We start from the raw sequence: 19,759 nt of genomic DNA on the forward strand, positions 1-19,759 counted from the left end.
GTTGATCTAAGCCGTCCATGTGATGGAACATAACATAAAGAGGTTGTGCCCGTAAAATAATTTCCATAGGCTGATCTTAGCTCTCCAATCTATAGAGGTTTCCATAATTGTTGTTTCTCTTAAGGTGCCCACAATTCATCAATATTTTTACAGGTGTCCTGCATTCGTAATATTAAACTTTCCGTAATTTGACCCGCACATAGTGAATAAGGAAAAGTAGTTTTTTCGTCATCGTTAGGGGTGCAACTTGGGTCTCAACCCGACCCAACCCTAGGAATCCATATTTTCCAACCCAACCCGATTTCCAACCTGACTAGGTTCAACCCGACCCAACCCGATTTGCAATTTCATCAACCCGACCCAACTCGATTTCCAATTCGGGTTGGTTGGGTAGGGTTGGGTCGGGTTGATATGGATCCAATTGTTGACCACCTCAACTCAAGCCGGGTTGTTTTGGATTTTGAGAACCAATAGTGAGTCACCAATAATCAGTTTCTAACTCACAATCAGTTCTCAAAATCCAAACCTAACAGGGACTAACAATTAACAAAGGGAAATGTTATCCGCACTACTATATTTTGATGATCACACTCATCACTTTATTAAAGTACGGTATGGCCCGCACCATATGATTATCCAAACCGTCCATTGTGGACTGCGGAGACTATTTCAATGTTGAAAAAGAAAAACACATATACAGAACTTCTTTAGATGGAACTCAAATTCGGGTTTCGGGTCGGGTCGGTTGCTCGACAGCCCAACCCGACCCGACCCGACCCGACTTCCAATTCGGGTTGAGTTTTCCTAACCCAACCCAACCCGATTTGCGAAAAAGCTTTACCCGACCTAACCCAAATCCGGGATGAACCCGTCGGGTTCGGGTTGAACTTGACCCGCGTGGGAACATCCAAGTAACAACGATGGTTTCAAAATAGATCTAGTGCTAATGTCCCCACTACCATATTTTATAATGGCACTACTCACCGTATTTTGATGATCGCACTCCTCACTTTATTAAAATGTACGGTATGCCCCGTATCATAGGATGATCCAAACCGTCCATTAGATGGGCCACTGCCTACATAGGTTTTGCCCCAAAAATAATTTTCATAGGTTGATCCGAACCCTCTAATCTATAGAGGGTTATAGGTTGATCCAAACCGTCCATGCGATGGAACACAACAACAATTGTTTGTGTCCGTCAAATCATTTCCATAGGTTGATCCTAGCCCTCCAATCGATATAGGCTATTCCTAGCCCTCCAATTGATAGAGGTTTCCATAATTGTTGTTCCTCTTCGGGTGCCCGGATTCGTCAATATTTTGCAAGTGTCCGGCATGAGTAATATAAAGTAGTTCTTTCGTCATTGTCATATGTCTTTACCTCTTATTGGTATTTTTTTTCCGTAATTGTCATAGACAGGTATCCTATGTCGGTACTTTTCGTATGTAGATTACGATTTTACCCTCAAATAATTTCTCATAGAGATAGATGTTAGATATCAGCAAAGGGGTTAGTGGTAAAAGAGTAATGCTGACATGTAAATCCCAGATAAAAAGAAAAGAAATCTCTTTTTCCTCTTCCTATATAGTAGTATATATATATATATATATAGAGAGAGAGAGAGAGAGAGAGAGAGAGAGAGAGAATAGTGTTCCTGTGCAGCTCCTTTGATAGCTTATCTGAGCAGTTGCTTCAAAAACTCATGTGGCCCACATTTTTGGGGTGATCCAAAGCATTCATTTGAAAGGCCCTTCCATGGATAGGGTGTGTACCAAAAATCTGCCCTATAGGATCATCCTAATCCAATCAAAGGTAGAGGGGAAAATGGACAGACACTGTTTCTGACCATTTTTCCCTCCACAAATGGCAGGGTTAGGATGATCCTAAAGAGCTCATTTTTGGTACACACCCTATCCATGGAAGGGCCTTCCAAATGAATGTTTTGGATCACCCAAAAACATGTGCGGCGACATGAGTTTTTTTGAAGCATTTCTTATATATATATATATATATATATATATATATATAAACCCACCGAGGCGTTGGCTCTTCGGCATAAAGTCACGGGTTTGCTCCCTGTTGACGAGTGTTCGAATCCCACCCCCGACTTACCTGATACACGTGGTGAGTGGGTTATTTTACCTCCACAAATCGTAGGGTTGGGATGATCCTATAGAGGAAAGTGTTGGTGAGCTTAAGCTCACCAAACTTATGGTGAGAGTTTGGTGAGCTTAAGCGCCCAATCACATTGGGGCCTACTTTGTTAGGATGATCCAAAGCATTCATTTGAAAGGTCCTATCATAGATGGGGTGTGTACCAAAAATCAGCTCAATAGGATCATCCTAACCCATCCATTTGTGGAGGTCAAAATGGATAGACATTATTTGTCCGCAAATCTGCCCATTTTTGTCCTCCACAAATGGAGGGGTTAGGATGATCCTATGGAGCTGATTTTTGGTACACACCCTATCTATGATAGGGCCTTGCAAATGAATGGTTTGGATCACCACAGAAAATGTGGAACCCATGTGATTGGGGCGCTTAAGCTCACCAACACTTTCCTCATATATATATATATATATAGAAAACGGTTTCTACACACATGTGTAGATAAGTTATCTACACACTAGCTTAAAATACAGTGGAGGCCCACATTGTCTGGGTGATCCAAGCCATCCATTTTAAAGGCCCTCACATAGATAGGGTGTCTACAAAAAATCAGATCCATAGGATCATCCCAACCCTACGATTTGTGGAGGTGAAATGGATGTCTTTAAACCTTCACAAATTAGTCCAATTTTTGCCTCCACAGTTCGAATGGTTAGGATGATCCTATGGATCTGATTTTTTGTGGACACCCTATCTATGTGAGGGCCTGAAAAATGAATGGTTTGGATCACCCAAATAATGTGGCCCCCACTGTATTTTAAGCTAGTGTGTAGATAACTTATCTACACGTGTGTTGGAACCGTTTTCTCATATATATATATATGAGGAAACTGTTGGTGAGCTTAAGCTCACCAAACTTATGGTGAGCTAGCTTGCCCAATCACATGGGTCCCACATTTTGGGGAGTGATCCAAGCCATTCATTTGCAAGGCCTTATCATAGATAGGGGGTGTACCAAAAATCAGCTCCATAGGATCATCCTAACCCCTCCATTTGTGGAGAACAAAAATGGGGCAGATTTGTGTCTGTCCATTTTTGTCCTCCACAAATGGAGGGGTTAGGATGATCCTATGGACCTGATTTTTCGTACACCCCCCATCTATGTAAGGGACTTTCAAATGAATGGTTTGGATTATCCTAACAAAGTGGGCCCCCATGTGATTGGGCAAGCTAGCTTACCAACAGTTTCCTCTCTCTCTCTCTCTCTCTCTATATATATATATATATATATATATATATATATATATATATATATATGAGGAAAATGATTGTGAGCTTGAAGCTCATATAGCTTATATGAGCTTGAGGGCCCAAACACATGGGTCCCACATTTTTTGTGGTGATCCAAACCATTCATATGCAAGGCCCCATCATAGATAGGGTGTGTACCAAAAATCAGCTCCATTTGATCATCCTAACCCTTACAAAAGCGGAGGGCAAAAATGGGCAGATTTGTGGCAAACGGTGTCTGTCCATTTGGCCCTCCACTTTTGGATGGGTTAGGATGATCCTATGGAGCTGATTTTTTGTACACACCCTATCTATGTAAGGGTCTTTCAAATGAATGCTTTGGATCCTCCTAACAATATGGGCCCACATGTGTTTGGGCCCTCAAGCTCATATATGCTATATGAGCTTCAAGCTCACAATCAATTTTCTCTATATATATATATATATGGGTAGAGCCAGGAATTTACACTTGGGGGGCCGGATTAATGTGCACTTGGCTGCATTGGTCATTGGGGGGGTGCATGGCCACTAAACTAACTAAAGTATGCATGTACAACCATGTAGTATAGAAGGAATTTTGCAAGTCAGGAGAGCCATCGCCCGTCACCCCCCTCATGCTATATGTGCCTCCGCCTATATATATATATATATATATATATATATGAAGGGATTTGCTAGACATGACCTCCATTCACGAGGAGGGTGGACTGACATACGACAGACCAGCCATGAAATGCCTTTTGCGATGGATGCTAGCAATAGTAGGAAAATATGTGAGAATTTCAGTTCTAGGTACTTACGCAATAGAAATCATATGTATCTTCTATTATATAGATATGGTTCCTCACTTTTCCTTCACAACTTTTGCAGTGTAAAGACATTTTGAAAACCACAACCTGCAAAAATAATAAAATAATCACAGAGGAGAGTCATGATTAGAGAAAAACCATTTCGTGCAACACCTATCGGCTATCGTGGATAGATTGGTTATCAAATTACAGTGGAATCGAAGGCAATGGATCACCCATCTATATACTTGCCAAATTATATAGATGGTTGTGTCATTCGAGTTCCCAAAATGTATATGTGACTGGTTCATACAAAATGCACGATGTCTTTTTCAATCGCGGATAGTTTATTTAGACAGTTATCCGCTTGTAGAAAGATTCTACCCTTTAAAACATGTTAGAATGATGATAGCATGCACTTTTTTGTTTAAAAAGTTGTGTTAGAATATGGGGGATCTCACCGTTGGATTGGGTTGAGATTTACAGTTGGATAAACTTGGCGGTGATTAGGTAAGTGGGCTAAATGGGGTGACTCAACTAGATCAAGCAATTAGATTAAATTAGTAATTAGGTTAGATTAGAATATTCTAGTGTTATCTCTTTCCATAGTTGTCTTGATTTATTTCTATGTTTATCATGTAAGTGCTCTATAAAAGCACCAGTTGGATCAACTTGGTGGTGATTAGGCAAGTGGGCTAAATAAGGTAACCCAGCTAAATTAAGCAATTAGATTAAATTAGTAATTAGGTTAGACTAGAATATTCTAGTATTATCTCTTTCCATAGTTGTCTTGATTTATTTCTATATAAGTGCTCTATAAAAGCACCAATAGATTCTCTTTGTAATCATTCAAGTTAAGTGAAAAACCTAAATTTGTTATTTCCAAAATGGCTACTATATAAGGAAGGACGCACAGAAAATGCATAATAATTAAATAGTAGGAATTAGAAAGATATTGAAAGCAGGTTGAGCATAGATTACATAATGGCAACATGATTTAACTGGAACCCAAGAAAAATTACTCAATTCTCTGTTTTCTTGTATCTAGACATTTAGCTGTTCATTTTTTTCTTCTTGTATCCATAGATTTAGCTGTTCATATGCCCTACAAAAGTTTTGTAGAGACTTTATGATGATTTTCTCCTTATATTTCTCACAATAGTATTGTAAAAAATCTCATGTGGCATGTCTTTCATGCAAATGGGGAGGATCTATCTGAGACTACATGTTGCATATCTCCTAAGATCAAAATTCCTTCAATCCACCATTGGGAAAAACTCTGTTGTAGCGATAAATAGTAGTGTTGCTAGTTCATACGGGAGAAGCCTTGCTAAAAACATAGGCTTTGAGATCTTGTGAGATCTCAAAATTATAATGATTTTCTCAAAACTAAGAACTATTGGTGGTGGTGCCTAGTTTGTGAGATCCTGTGAATTCAATCTGTTGACATTCGAGGAGAGAGAAACATAGAAAGAGAGAAAGAGTGAGTGATGGAGTATGATGGTTGAGAAAAATGAGAGAGCCTAAATCAGGCCTCTCATAAACATGATATATATTAAGGTTGTACAAGGAGAAAACCAAAATACCCTTAACTGGGCCCATAATTACTTAACCCTTGTAAGACTCCCCCTCGTGATGGAGTGTATATGTTATACAACCCCAGCTTGTTATAAATATCATCCAACTTAGACTTTCCCAATGATTTGGTAAACATATCAGCCAGTTCATCTATAGATTGGGTAAACACATTATATATTTCTCCATTTGGACCTTCTCAAGAATGAAATGACAATCCACTTCAATATGCTTAGTCTTCTCATGAAAGACTAGATTTGAGGCGAAATGAATAGTTACTCTATATCACTGTACAATGACACTAAACATAAGGAAGAATACCAATCTCATACAAAAGAGATCTCAACAAAGTCAACTCCCCACAAGTATGAGTCATAGCTCGATATTCTGCCTCCACAGTAAATCTAGCCACCGCATCTTGTTTTTTACTCAGTCATAATACTAAATTTCCTCCAACAAAGGTATCTATGCTGCAGTTGAGCTATCTACTGGATAACCTACCTAGTTTGCGTCAATGAATCCTTCTAACTTCACACGGGAAGTTCGTGGAGAACTCATAAACTGGCTAACCACTCCTATCGGGAAGAAGATATTGGGATGAGTCACAGTCATGCAGATCAACTTGCCAACCAATTTTCTATACATGGCTGGATCTTCCAACAACCCCCTGATCTGGATAGAGTTTCACATTAGGATCCATGGATACGTCAATAGGTTTTGTTCCCAAGGATCCTGTCTCTTCTAAGATATCCAACACGACAAGGAAAGGTCATCACGAGTGTACACCACATCAACTCCCCAAAAGTTTCTGAGACGACCCAGATCCTTGGTGCATAACTCTATATGAAGTTAATAGCAGGCACATATGAGAACACCTAAAATATGGAGTTACCCACTCACCCTGGACAAATTTCTTCTAAACCTAAACATAGCTCTAATGACGTTTGAAAAAGAGATTACAACAGGAACATATGAGAATGTCTAAGTTAAGCTTATGAAAATATTTGCCTCTTTGCATACTATTGGAACATAATAATGTTCCATGGCAGTTGAGATAAATGGTATCCATACCATATGAATAAATGCAAATGATAAAATATTATCAATTGAGACACAAACGTGGGTTAACTGGAAACTATCCATATACTCAAATAGTCAATACAAATATTTAAGAAAAAAAAAGGTCAATACACATATTTGCCGCTTTGCATACTGTAGAGTATATACTAAGCCCAATGCTCAAAATCTAACCTCTTTACATCTATCCAAAATTTATGCTGGCTGCCTACAACATTTACCATGTTGAATATGTCTTATGTTAAGTAGAATCCTTCACAGCTTTAATATTTTTCTGAAAAAAAAAGATCTTTTCAAACAGAGAAGCTATCAGGAATATTTGAAGTTGAAAGCAAGAGCTGAGGTTTTACAACGTTCTCAGAGGTAATCTTCTTAGATGACTCATGAACTCGTGTTTTTATTGCATTTGCTTAGGCATATCAGAATAGTAATTGATACTCATTTATTTTTGTGAAGCAACGCTTTTATGGATTCTTTTAACTGTAAAAACCGCAGAAATCTTCTCGGTGAAGACTTGGTCCCACTGAGTACAAACGAGCTCGGGCAACTTGAGAATCAACTTGAAGCGTCCTTGAAACAAATCAGATCGACAAAGGTAATAAAACTTTTAAAAGGACTTTCCATTGCTTTTACTTCCATTGATGATTTAGCTATTTAAAAAGAGAGAAATTATATGGTGGCCGACCGTGAGGTTCAGTGAAGGTTGAAGGTGGTACGTCAAACATACCACGCTTGATATTTGATCCAACAGCCGCCTCTTAAAAAGTGCAATGTTGTTGGATCAAATATAAGACAGCTACAATTATTTGGATAAATTGGGGCGTGGGTTATGTTGATTTTTGTTGAAGCTTCAAGTAATTTACTTTGGGAATTGCCAATTGTTCACGTTATGTTAGATTATAGGGTTTCAGATCATACCCGAAATTAAATAAGAAGAACTAAAAGAATCAAATCAAAATGATAAAAGTTAAAATATGACTTGTCCGTTAAGACGAATCACTTGTCCAAATATGTTTTTTTTTTTTTTTTTGAAAATTTACAGTAATTTTGTTGAATGTAAAATTGGGACAAGATGTCCCGGTACATAGGATACAGAGATACTATGCCTGTGGAGAGGCAAGGGATTCAGTACAGTTTACATTGATCCCCACCATGTGTACACCATCTTTTGCCAAAGTGTCGGCCAAAGAATTTGTAGCTCTTCTCCGATGTATCAATTGTGGGTGAATACTCCTTGCAAGATCCCTGATTTCATCAATAATGTTGTGTAGCCTCCATGGCCCTCCGTCTTGATTGGCAGCCCAGGCTATCACATTAGTAGAGTCTTGATTGGCAGCCCAGGCTATCACACTTATCCAAATATGTTGATCTCAAGGCAAACATTGCTCCCAGATATGATGAATCAATGATGCAGTTGAGTTCTCTAACGTTTGTGTTAGGGACCACAAGTGACATGGGTACCAGGAGGGCACTTGAACGAATGACCATTACGTGGGATGAAAGAAATGGATCTTCGGTAGGCCCCAGGTCCTCAGCCAGTACGGAACCTCCAGCCCACATTGCATCCAGAAGCCATGAGCCACCTCACCAGTCAATTTGCTGTCTCCCAGGATTTCATAGGATAATGCAACGCCAGAGCTAATCATGCCCTTCGCATGCGACAACTGAGCAACCCATGCAGCACCAATACAAGCACCAATGCCAACAATAGCAATGGTGGTCATTCCATCTCAATCCCATGAAATTCATTACTCCCACATATAAAAGGAAAACCCTGACACCATTAAAGCAGACGGAGGTCCATTCAATTGGACTAGGTTCATTGATTGAACGCATGTATGAGGGACCGAACACTCTGAACTCTTAGCAATTTATGCCGCTTAACTCCATCTATTTCTTCTACTAACTTGAGTGTTGAAAGGTTTTCCCGGAGTCTGAGCCGGATTTGAACCGCAACAGATTGGCGCCTACCGTGGGGCCCGACTGAGTCCTTACAAACAAGGAGTTAAGCGCCATGGCTGCATGGAGAAGCACCCAAAATGTTCAAACTACTGATGTTGCCCAAAACACTCCCTAGAGGATGCCCTCAGAGACAAGCCCAGAGCCTCAGCTTGATGAATAATCCCACTCCCAACCTACCGACGTATAAGGGAGTTCAGCGTTCTGATCATCAGACAGGTAGCTGACCTCACCAGCCTGGTCAAAGGGCTCGTAGTGTGGCGGGATGTAGTCACCCCTCCATTGGAGCACCCTGCCCGCCAGCAGCGACGCCTTCTACACAATAGGGCGCACAGCAATCAATTCGGCTGATGGCCGAAACACCAGCCACCCTCATCGGAAGGAGTCTCTCTGCATCCTCATCCAGTCCACCACAACAGGTTCGCCCCAAAGAACGGAACCCAACACACCCCGGCCTCTGCCTAGAAATCCGAGAGATGATCGATGAGATGATGGGAGGAAGGTACCTAGCAGATGGCGCCGATGGTGATGAAAAGCACCACTTCACTTGGGAGATCCTGGAGAACTTAATATTCATGCAGCTCGACTCATACGATGGAACCACTAGTCGAGCATCTCCGACCCTTCAAAATAGCCATGCTCTTTCACAACGTTTCGGATACAATATTGTGCCAAGTCTTGCCATCCACCTTGAGAAAGACCGCGCGCACCTAGTACTCCAAGCTCAGACCGGGCTCCATCGACACATTTCAGGCACTTGGGAACGAGTTCATGACTCGCTTTGTCAACAGTCGTCCTCGCGCCAAGATGGCCCATGTCCTGTTGGCGGTAAAGCAAAAGAAGGGCGAGACGCTGAGGGAGTATATATCTCACTTCAATGGCGGAGTAGCGGAGGTACAAGAACTCTACACATTTGTCGCCTTCACCGCTGTTAAAAGTATAAAAGATAAATAACGCCTTTCTTCAACAGCTTAAGCTTTTGGAAAAGTTGGTTAGTTAACATGGTATCAGAGCCAAAGGTCTCAAGTTCAAACCTCCCGGATAGCAAAAATGCACATGCGATGGTCGGCCCAAAGTGGGACCACATGTGCCACGTGTTTGCCAAGTGGGCCACATGTGCGGGGGAGTGTTAAAAGTATAAAAGATAAATAACGCCTTTCTCCAACAGCTTAAGCTTTTGGAGAAGTTGGTTAGTTAACAACAGCCATGAGGACTGGCATCACAAACACCGGATTCATACTCTCTCCCAACAAAAAGCCCACCAAAACCTTCTGCGACCTGTTAATTCGAACGAAAAATTATATAAATGCTGAAGAGATAATCGCGGCCAAGGGAGAGGCAGAAGTAAGCCGGCCCGGAGACTGACGAAGAGACCTTGCCAAAAACTGTCGTCAAAGTAACCACCCCCCCCCCTCTCTCCCCCCTCTCTCTCAGATTTGAGAGGTATACCCCTGTGCACAAGTCAAGCCATCGCTCGGAGAGAGCCGAGGAGATCCCAGCAACATTGAAGTTTACCACCATGACAAACTCCGGAACAAAGAGACAATCGCCAACAACATGCAACAGGCCATCCGTGAAACAAAGAGACAATCGCCAACAACATGCAACAGGCCATCCGTGAAATGTTTTTTGGGATGGATGCTAGCAAATAGATACCGAAATCTTACCTCTCTCTCTCACTGGAATGAGCAAATGCATGTCAATAAATATCTTATATTACTTCTTCAAAATTGCCATAACAAGCTTTAACATTGAAATGTGAGAAATCGTATAGGGGGCCTACCTATTTGGATGATCTACACCATTTATTTGTTAATCCTCGTCATGGATAGGCCATGCCCTCCACATGATAATGTTAAACCCATCCATTTCTGGTGGTTTCTCTATCTTTATTTTTTAACTTTTTTAGCAGTCCATTTCCCCTCAAATATATTAGAGATTAGGATCATCATATGGAGATTATTTTTTTGGTCCACGACCTATCTACAGCCAGACCCACAAATCAAAGGCTTATTTCATTAAATTTGGTGTGTCCTGTAATTTTTTTTCTACCTGTGTAGGGCGATGTCCCCGGGCAGCTCTCCATGTAGGAAACTGTAGCACATTTCTATGATGGTTTTCATAGCAACAACATTATTAGGAAGACCCTGAACTATAATATTCTCAGAGCGAATGTGTACATGTTTCTGAGTTTGCTGTATTAAATTGTTTTGCAGACCCAGATTATGATCGATCAGCTTTCTGATCTTAAAAGGAAGGTAATGAAAGACTGTTTGAAAGTTTAATGCTTTCCTTTCCATTTTCAATGTTTCTGATGAACTGGTCACAATTTTATTACAGGAACAAATGCTAATAGAGGACAACCATAAGTTAAAAAGGAAGGTACTACCAAGAAACAACTTAATGCTTATCAATGGCACCGATCATACTAAAATACTCCTGCTTTTTTTGTTGTTAATGTGTATTTTGGAATTAGAGAAAATTACTGAAACCTTTGCTCTGATAAAACCACTCTGAAACTTGAAACCGAGCCACAGTGAAAATTGCCCAAGGATTTAGGAAGTCTATTTATGCCCTAAAGATGAGCAAAGGTGAAAATACCCAAAAACTAGGAAGGTTTCTGAATCCTTTTTTTTTTTTTGTTAATGTGAAATTTTACAAAGCTGAGTTTAAGTGCATTTGATCTTGAGATCGTGGCGTATGATGTTCTTTCTTTTTTCGATGTGGAAATCTCTGTGGTATAAAAATATTGTTTCTTTGATCGATGTGTTGAGTCGAATAGTTTCTGATGCCCACCACACAATGGAGTGTTTCTATTCTAAAATGTAGTCCCAAACATAACCTATTGGAGAAATTGTTTCTGCTTGTGGTTCACAACTAACAATTATTGTCAGGAGGGGCAAAGTCCTCATTACACACACAGTACAATGAAACACTAAAGCCTCTCTTATTCGGAGACAAAAACCTCATTGGGTCTTTATCCAGATTAACAGTCCCTAAACTCTGCAAATAGAGGAGCAAAGCCTCCTTGTTGTCTGGATTTTTATCCACCATAGTCTATACTCCTATGCAAGACTCTTGATGCTCTACTTTGGTTCTCAGTCTAGTGAAGATTCAAAGGAAAGCCTTTTTTTTTGGTTGTTAAGCTGCAAATAAACCTTTGGCCTCATGGTCGAAGAACAAAGCCTTGACCATTGAGCTAGAGGCTCAATCCCAATTCGAAGGAAAACCTATGGAAGAGGTTAGGGAGAGGTTGCAACAACAAGCAAAAAAGCATCAACAAGAGATGAAGGATCAGATCACACAATTCAATATCACACTTGCTCAAGTTCTTTGCAACCAAGAGAACTGTCAAGGTCGGAGTGCTTTAGGATAAGAAGAACCAAATGTGGGTGAAGTTAACACAAGGAATCAAGTGTAGCCCCACAGACAGCCTCCTAGACATCAAATCCAACCCATAAATCGAGCACTACAAGACAACAATAGATTGAAAATAATAGATGGGAAGCTGGAATTAGATTGAGATTCCAAATTCTCAAGGGGATTAGAAGCAAAATAATACCTCGATTTCGTGACTATGGTGGAAGATGTGCTTGAATGCGAGGAATCAACTCAAAATGAGTTTCTTTGGTTGCCTTGTCTTAGAGGTTGTGCATCAGCTTGGTGGCAGTATGTGAAGATTCAAATAGCGCAATTATTGCTGCTTAAAATCAAATTTGTAGGACATGATAAGAATGATTGGAGTAGAATTTCCGCTCTTCAATTAAACTTTCTATCAGCGGATCCACTTGAAAGAATATTATCCTCTTCTGGCAAGATCGTTATTCGCAGCGGAATAAAAATCCCCTTCTGGCAAGATTGTTATCCCCTTCTGGCAAGATCGTTATTAATTATGTTAATAAAACATAAAGAAATATTTCTTTGAAGAAGAAATCAAGGAACCACGCTGCTTGATCTACTCCTCGAACGGTTGTGATCGTTCTGAAGGTCGAGAACCCCGCAAGTTGAACCGATGGATTCTTTTTCTTTGCTCGGACTATTGTGGATGTGAATAACTCTTATTCACCTCTTTAAGGTCAGATCTAATCAGTACCTTTGTTGTAGAGAATAGCGAAATTGATTGGAAGCCTTTCTCCTATGAAGCACGGGTACGGGTACGGGGTGCGGGTACGACACGACACGGGTACGTGGGTACGTGATTTTTCAAAAAAATCGGGTGCGGGTACGTTCGGGTACGCCGAATATAATAATATATTTTAATATTTTATTATATATTTATAAAAATTAAAAAAAATAAAATAATTGGAGAGCAATCAAATAACAATAACATCACAAAAATGGAAAATTCTAATATTACTCTTCATTTCATAAGTGATTAAGTTTCATATTTCATAACATGAGGCATCAATACATCATTCATTCGAAAAAAAGTCTGTCGCCAGTGTGTTGACCAGTGCCTGACAAGATAAATAATTTTTAGAGACCAAATTATGAGATTTTTTTTACCGGACTTTTGGGATTTAATAATGTTTGGACATGATAGATTTTATGAATTTTTAAAATTTGAAAAATACCCCACCGTTTGGAAGTTAAGAATGTTAAAATTTTGACCCGACCCTTATTCTGCGAATTTTGTACTAGAACAGGAGAGTTGACTTTTTTTCCTTTTAGATTTGGGTCTTGAAACTATTTTTAATAAATCCAAATGGGGGGTATTCCGTTATTTACATGTAAATCTTAAGTAAATGGACAATAAAATAGTAAAGACATTTACTTTACTATGGGGGTTTTTATTTTTCTAATTATGGGGGTACGTACCCGGTACGTACCCAGGGCGTACCCGAACGTACCCGCACCCAATACGTGTCGGGTACGGGTACGGGAGGCCCGGGAGAGTACCCGTGCTTTCTAGCCTTTCTCTTTGAAACTAATTCATTTGGAAGAGAGATAGAGAGAGATAGATAAGTTTGAGTGCAACTCAAAGTCTTTGAGCAATTGAGACAATTTTTTCAAGCTCTCCAATTGATTTGGGAGTGTTGTGGGCCCCACAAACCTTATCCAAATGTATAGTCCAATCCCAATTCCCAATTTTCAATTTCGTTCCAATTCCACAACTTTTACAAAACCGGTTTGGGAATAACTATCCTCATTTGGATTACACATTATTATGCTTATTATTAATCAAATTATTAATATATAATAATGTATAATAATTAAATAATTAATGAACAATTTAATTAATTAATAACTCAAATCGGCTCCAATTTGTCTTCAAAAAATTCTTACTGTCTCTTGTTACTTACTCAATAAAGAAATGTATATATACATATATCAACATATATATACTTAATTAATATCCACATTAATCTAACGGATCATATCCGTCCGTGCAATTACATAAAATGCGAAACCATGATCCATTTGGATGTTATCGGGTCATTCGAGTTATGAGTTGGATCGTCGCAGGGATTTGATAGTCAATCCTGCAGAACCCTATGATGGGCCCCACTGCGATCTCGCTCTGTATCTCATTAGGTCAATGGCCTCCATCAAGACGTACCCTGAAGATGACCGTCAGATCATCATCATCTTACCCCTAATCACATCATGTATGTGCAAGTCCTTTCTTCGTAACTACATCTACTGAGTTGAGTCATACGGGAGGTGGACACCATTTACCCCCTTGGTGCACTCTTGGTATATCATTTTGGTCAAGCGGTGTTCGGCCTCCAAATGCATTTGTAAAATTCTTTGAAAACAATTCAATGTTTCATAAAACTTTCCGATAAACATTTTATCAAATCTGCTTGGCCAGGCTATTTAATAGGCCTACCGCTCTAACAAAATTGTAGATGTCAATCGCTAAATTTTAAGGCGAAGAATTCCCTGTTGAGTATCACTATTGGTCTTAAGGGTTTGCTCTAGGATATCACTCTATCTGAATGTGGCTCTAAAATATAATCACTATAAGATAGACTAAGACCCTAGAACGGGCCGACAGACCAATAAGATCCCTCAGGTCTAAGGACATGTGAAAGGTCATGTCTAGAAAAACAACTTTATACTTTCTTGTCCATAAGTTGTTCTTTATTTGATCCGGTTCGGTTACGCGATCCAATCGTCACACTCACTTTTCTTGCTTAGGGTCCACTACCCAGATGACCGAGATAAGTCACCTCACGACACGTGCATGTAGGCAAGACTGCTGCTATTTTATGCAGTAAGAGATGTCCAGTCTCTTTCTCAACTAGGAACTATTAAGGCTTGCATAGAACCGAGATGCCATATCTCCTTGCTCCCTTGGATCTGTGAATCCTTTGAGCATGAGATTTCTACTATGCTACCTAAGGACGAACGTGTGTCAATAAACAAGCACATCACACACATTCATTAATATAATTACCTATTCATATCATGAAATAAACCTTTATTAATTAATAAATGTCATTCTACTGGCTTTTCAGGGCATATACTCTAACACCACCTACTCACCCAAGGTACGAAGATTGTATCTCAAGCTAGAGGAGGATTCTATAAATTGCTTCCTATAAATAGATTGGGAAACACTCAAGAACAACTGATAGCGAGATACCTTAGCGGATTAAGGCTGTCAATTCATTCTGCTTTGCCAGTACATACGTTTGGTGTATTCTCTAGAGCCCAAGTTAAAGCTCCAGCCATGGAAGAAATTCAAAAGAGGGTTCGTTATAGGTCTGCTTTATATTTGAAGAGAAATAGACTATCTCTTTGCCCAAACCTGAAGAGGGGCTACTAGTCAAGCCAAGGAAGTTTTCAAGCCAATAAACACTACACCAACACTACCATGGTTTCACAAACTTCACCATCCAAACCATGCTGTATTGCTTTCAGTGTGAGAAAATTTGGAAATATTTCCTCCTGATGTCCTCAATTTCGAAAATATATCTTGGCACAAGAAGATATGGGTGTTGATATGGATAGAAAATTCCCTAATGAAGAATTTGATGATAACTATGAAGTTATGTTGAAAGATACCTTATAGCATTCTTTATGTTGACTCTTATGGTCCTTGTTGATGAGTCCGAAACTATTTTATACTCAGAAAGATGGAAGGTCATTGGTTGAGGCACAACATCTTTCTTTTATGTTTTCTGTTGGGGATCATCAGACTCATCCGACCAAGCTTAAAATTGATTCGAGTGGGTGTGATAATCTAATTTCTCAAGAGGCAGTGACCAAACACTATATGAAGATGGAAGCACACCGTCAACCCTACTAGCTAGCATAGTTTAATTAATTCCATTGAGGTGAGAGTCTCTAAACGGTATTTGGTTTCCTTCTTTACTGGGAATAAATCTAAGGATAACTTATGGTGTGATTAAGTACTTGAGACTTTATACTCCCATGGTGCATCTGAACTACTAATCTTGGAATTTACAAACTATTTCCTCCTATCAAATGGTCCGGAGTCAACAAACATCCCGTAGTGTGACCACTTCACTTTTCTACTACAAAATTGAGAGCTTAAAAGACTCCACTACCTACACGGTTCATCGTCCACTACCTGGAGTCCACTTTTTCAAAGTCTTAAGCGTCCAACCCTAAATCCAATGAGTGCTCAAACATATGGCCTTAGCACTTCTTCAGTGGGTTAATTGCTGGACCTCAATGGGGTAGACTGTCTGATGCTTGGGTTTTAGTATTATCTTATACGTAAGAGTTAGAATGGAGACGAATGAAGATGGAAAAAAGATATTTGAGTGCTTTAAAATTCGAAAAGGGAAAAAATATGATGAAAATGCCATTAAAAAAATGCTATTCAAAAGAAAGTTTGGATTTGAGGAATAGGATCTCCTCAACTCAACTCAAGTCAACTCAACTAAGCCTTTGTCCCAAACCAGTTGGGGTCGGCTGAAATGCTGAATCCTTTAGAAAATTTTCATGATGAAGGTGAAAGAATCTGCTCCAATTTGATCAATTGGAAAGATGGAACTCGGATGTGCTTCCTTGTCACAACTCATATTTCTTGAATATAAATAGCACGCCCTAATTAGCTCTAAGTCTCCAATATATGTGTGATCGACTAGTTGAAAAGATGACAACCAGTTGAACTCCCTTTTCCTTTTTGGAAACTTCTTGAACATCATACAGAGCTTCCTAAATAGTTCCAGGCCTCCAAATCCTCAAAAGTAACTTATAGCATAATTTGGAAGACAATTAGTGCCTTTCACAAAGAATGCAAATGGTCTAATTCAATTGGTTGATTTGTTGAACTTCGCAACACACATCCTTTTTGTTCTTGGTGCATGATCAAGCTTAGGCACATTACAAATCAAATTCCTAAACAGGAGGTTTTATTGGATAAATTGCGGTTTTCTGTCAAGGATGTAAAATATAGCATTTGTTTCTAGCTACTGGAAGTGAAAGTCCCTACTGACGTAGTAAACACCCTCAGCAAGGCAGAAATTTTCTAAGACTCTTTTTATTCAATAAAATGAACTTCCACCCCTACACCTTTAGTTTACATTTTTATTTTACTTTTTCCTTCAGTTCTAAGTGCTATTAAGTGTTTAACAATTTTTCTTTGACATTTTTTGATATATAAACTTGCATGTGCTGCACTTCCATGAGGTCTTCTTTATCAACATTTTATCTCTTTTTCCAAGTTATTTCTTTATCCTTTTCAGTACTCTTGACCATATATTGCAGGGGTTGCTTTAGTGGTTTTAGTCATTGATAACCTTTGCCATGTCTTCCATTTGTGACAGTTGGACGAAAGTGATACAGCAAACCCCCTTCATCTGTCGTGGGAAACTGAAGGACAGAACAACCACAACCACCAAGCTCCTCATTCAAAGGAATTATTTCAACCCTTGGAATACAATTGCACATTGCAAATTGGGTAAAATTTTCTTAAGAAAGGTCAAGCAATTGTCTTCAAAATGTTGGTTATACAGTTTAGCAATGTTCAGTTTGTTTTTTTACAGATACCATCCAGTTAGTCGAGACGCGATAACCACTGCAGCCCCAGCACAAAATGCCAGTGGTTTCATTCCTGGATGGTTGATATGAATTTGAATTTATGAAGCAATCTTTCGGTGTGTGTAAAAATTCTATCCTGAAGAGGACTTTTTCTTGTTTATTTTATTCCAGTTTTCACAATTGTACCTATCAATTTAAATAAAAAGCAAAAAAAGTAATGATATTAGTTCTTGTAAGTTAAACTGACAAGAAAAGGTCAAAGTAAGAGTTGAACTGAGAGAGAAACCGAGCTGGTAGCTGTAGATTCATGGCATGTAATAATACTTAATCAAAATATAATTCATGTTTAGAACTTTACTTACCTATAACATTTCTATATAAAGATTGTTTTGATCATTCGTATCCAAAAATGTCCACCTCGTATGTGCTTTATCCAAATTTTAGTAGCTCTATGTAATTTATTAGATTGACCAAAGAACCAAGAACACATTTCATTTTATGTTTCTTTATGCTTCTGTGGATGACCAAAGCTTCTTCCTGTCAACTAATTTATTTTTTGAAAGGAACTTTGAAGGGTGGTAAAGATATTCCTAGTGAACTTTTCAGAGGGACGGCTACTCTAATGTTATAATAGAAGCAGTGTTTCAAAACCTGGATGTGGGTCAAAATGCAGTCAAAGCAACTCCTAGTCAACTCAGCACAATGTGGTTTAGTACTCTGTTGACGTGGCTGAGTACTTAGTTGATGCAGTCGTAACTCGGGAGGGTAAAAGGAGTTTGGGTTGACTTTGTAGGTCAAAACACAGACTTGGACAAGAACACGACTAAGGTAAAAGGGAGTCGACTAGGGGGAATCCACGATGATGCAGGGGAGTTTTGAAACTATGCATAGAAGAGATTAGTCATGTATAGTGATAGTGATTATGGTACTCCAATAGTTTTCCATGGTTCAGCAAATGGATATGCTTGGGGCAAGAATTGATCATGCCTGCCATGACTGTGGGTAGTGTCATGGGTCTTTTTCTTTCTCCTTGACGACAAATACATCCGGCACCCCATCATTCCGTCTCCTAAGGCCAACTACTCCAGTGCAAGGCCATGAAGGTCCTGCGCGCCTAACACCTCGTCTTTTCTCAAAAGCTCAGTAAGTACAAGCCATTTGAGCCCACCCGTGCTCCTAGTTTACCCTCTTCCTGCACTACTTTAACCCCACTTCTCGTGATCTGCCTGCATAATGAGCCCATTGGATACAAGGCCCTCTAGCCCTGTGTAAATCTTCCCAACTGCGTATCTCCATGCGACTCATAAATCTGTCAAGTCTTACGACCAGAATGTCCAAGGCATTGATACAACCAATCTGCCAAGTCTGAGTGGACAGAGCTTTATATTGTGGAAGAGTCATAAGAGAACTTTCCAGGAAGGAAGCAATGAAATGGTCTCATTGTATTGCTAACAACTTTGAAATTAGCTTTCCCGATCCATTGAGACAGCACCTTTTGAATTCTGTTCTCTTCCGTTGTTCTCCATGCTTGTTCAAAGCTATCTAGATCTGTGACACCCATATACTTTTGGAGTCTCAATGTAATGTGTTCAACATGATAATGTACCAGTGCCATTGTTGGATATTTGACAGATATTTCTGTGGCCCGAATAACTATCATCTTTCAAGCATGCCACTTTTCAAATTATCATGTTGTTTGCTTGTTAGTGTTGCATTTTTGCAACATAGTCTTGGGTGTGTATCTTGTCGACCCAATTTTAGATTTGCTATTAATTACATCTTCTAAGTTCATTCTTGTTAAGTTCTATGACATTTTTTTTATACATGTCTTGTGACATATCTCATGTCATGTAATACCCGTATATGTTTCCCACAGGCTAGAAATGCCGTGTCATATCTCCGTTTCAATGTATGCCCATATCTGTGAATCGGTATCTGTATCTTGGTATCATAGCTCTAGACAGTCCATCTATAGCCAAGGAGAGCTTCAGATGTG

The 19,759-nt window shown here is 39.4% G+C and overlaps 1 protein-coding gene across 1 annotated transcript in view; it reads left to right on the forward strand.

Moving 5' to 3' along the window:
- LOC143849946 (agamous-like MADS-box protein MADS2) overlaps positions 1-18,157 on the forward strand; it is a 37,158-nt gene extending 19,001 nt beyond the window's left edge. Inside the window, exons 3-8 of the mRNA XM_077359258.1 lie at positions 7,145-7,206; positions 7,339-7,438; positions 11,019-11,060; positions 11,143-11,184; positions 17,550-17,683; positions 17,769-18,157. Of these exons, the coding sequence (XP_077215373.1) occupies positions 7,145-7,206; positions 7,339-7,438; positions 11,019-11,060; positions 11,143-11,184; positions 17,550-17,683; positions 17,769-17,853 (465 nt within the window). The 3' untranslated portion in view covers positions 17,854-18,157. The remainder of the gene's footprint in view (positions 1-7,144; positions 7,207-7,338; positions 7,439-11,018; positions 11,061-11,142; positions 11,185-17,549; positions 17,684-17,768) is intronic.
- Positions 18,158-19,759: the final 1,602 nt, after the last annotated feature.

Source organism: Tasmannia lanceolata, unplaced genomic scaffold (assembly GCF_043159265.1).
Source record: "Tasmannia lanceolata isolate RefF3 unplaced genomic scaffold, GAP_Taslan_0.1 ptg000018l, whole genome shotgun sequence".
In the NCBI taxonomy this organism is placed as follows: Eukaryota; Viridiplantae; Streptophyta; class Magnoliopsida; order Canellales; family Winteraceae; genus Tasmannia; species Tasmannia lanceolata.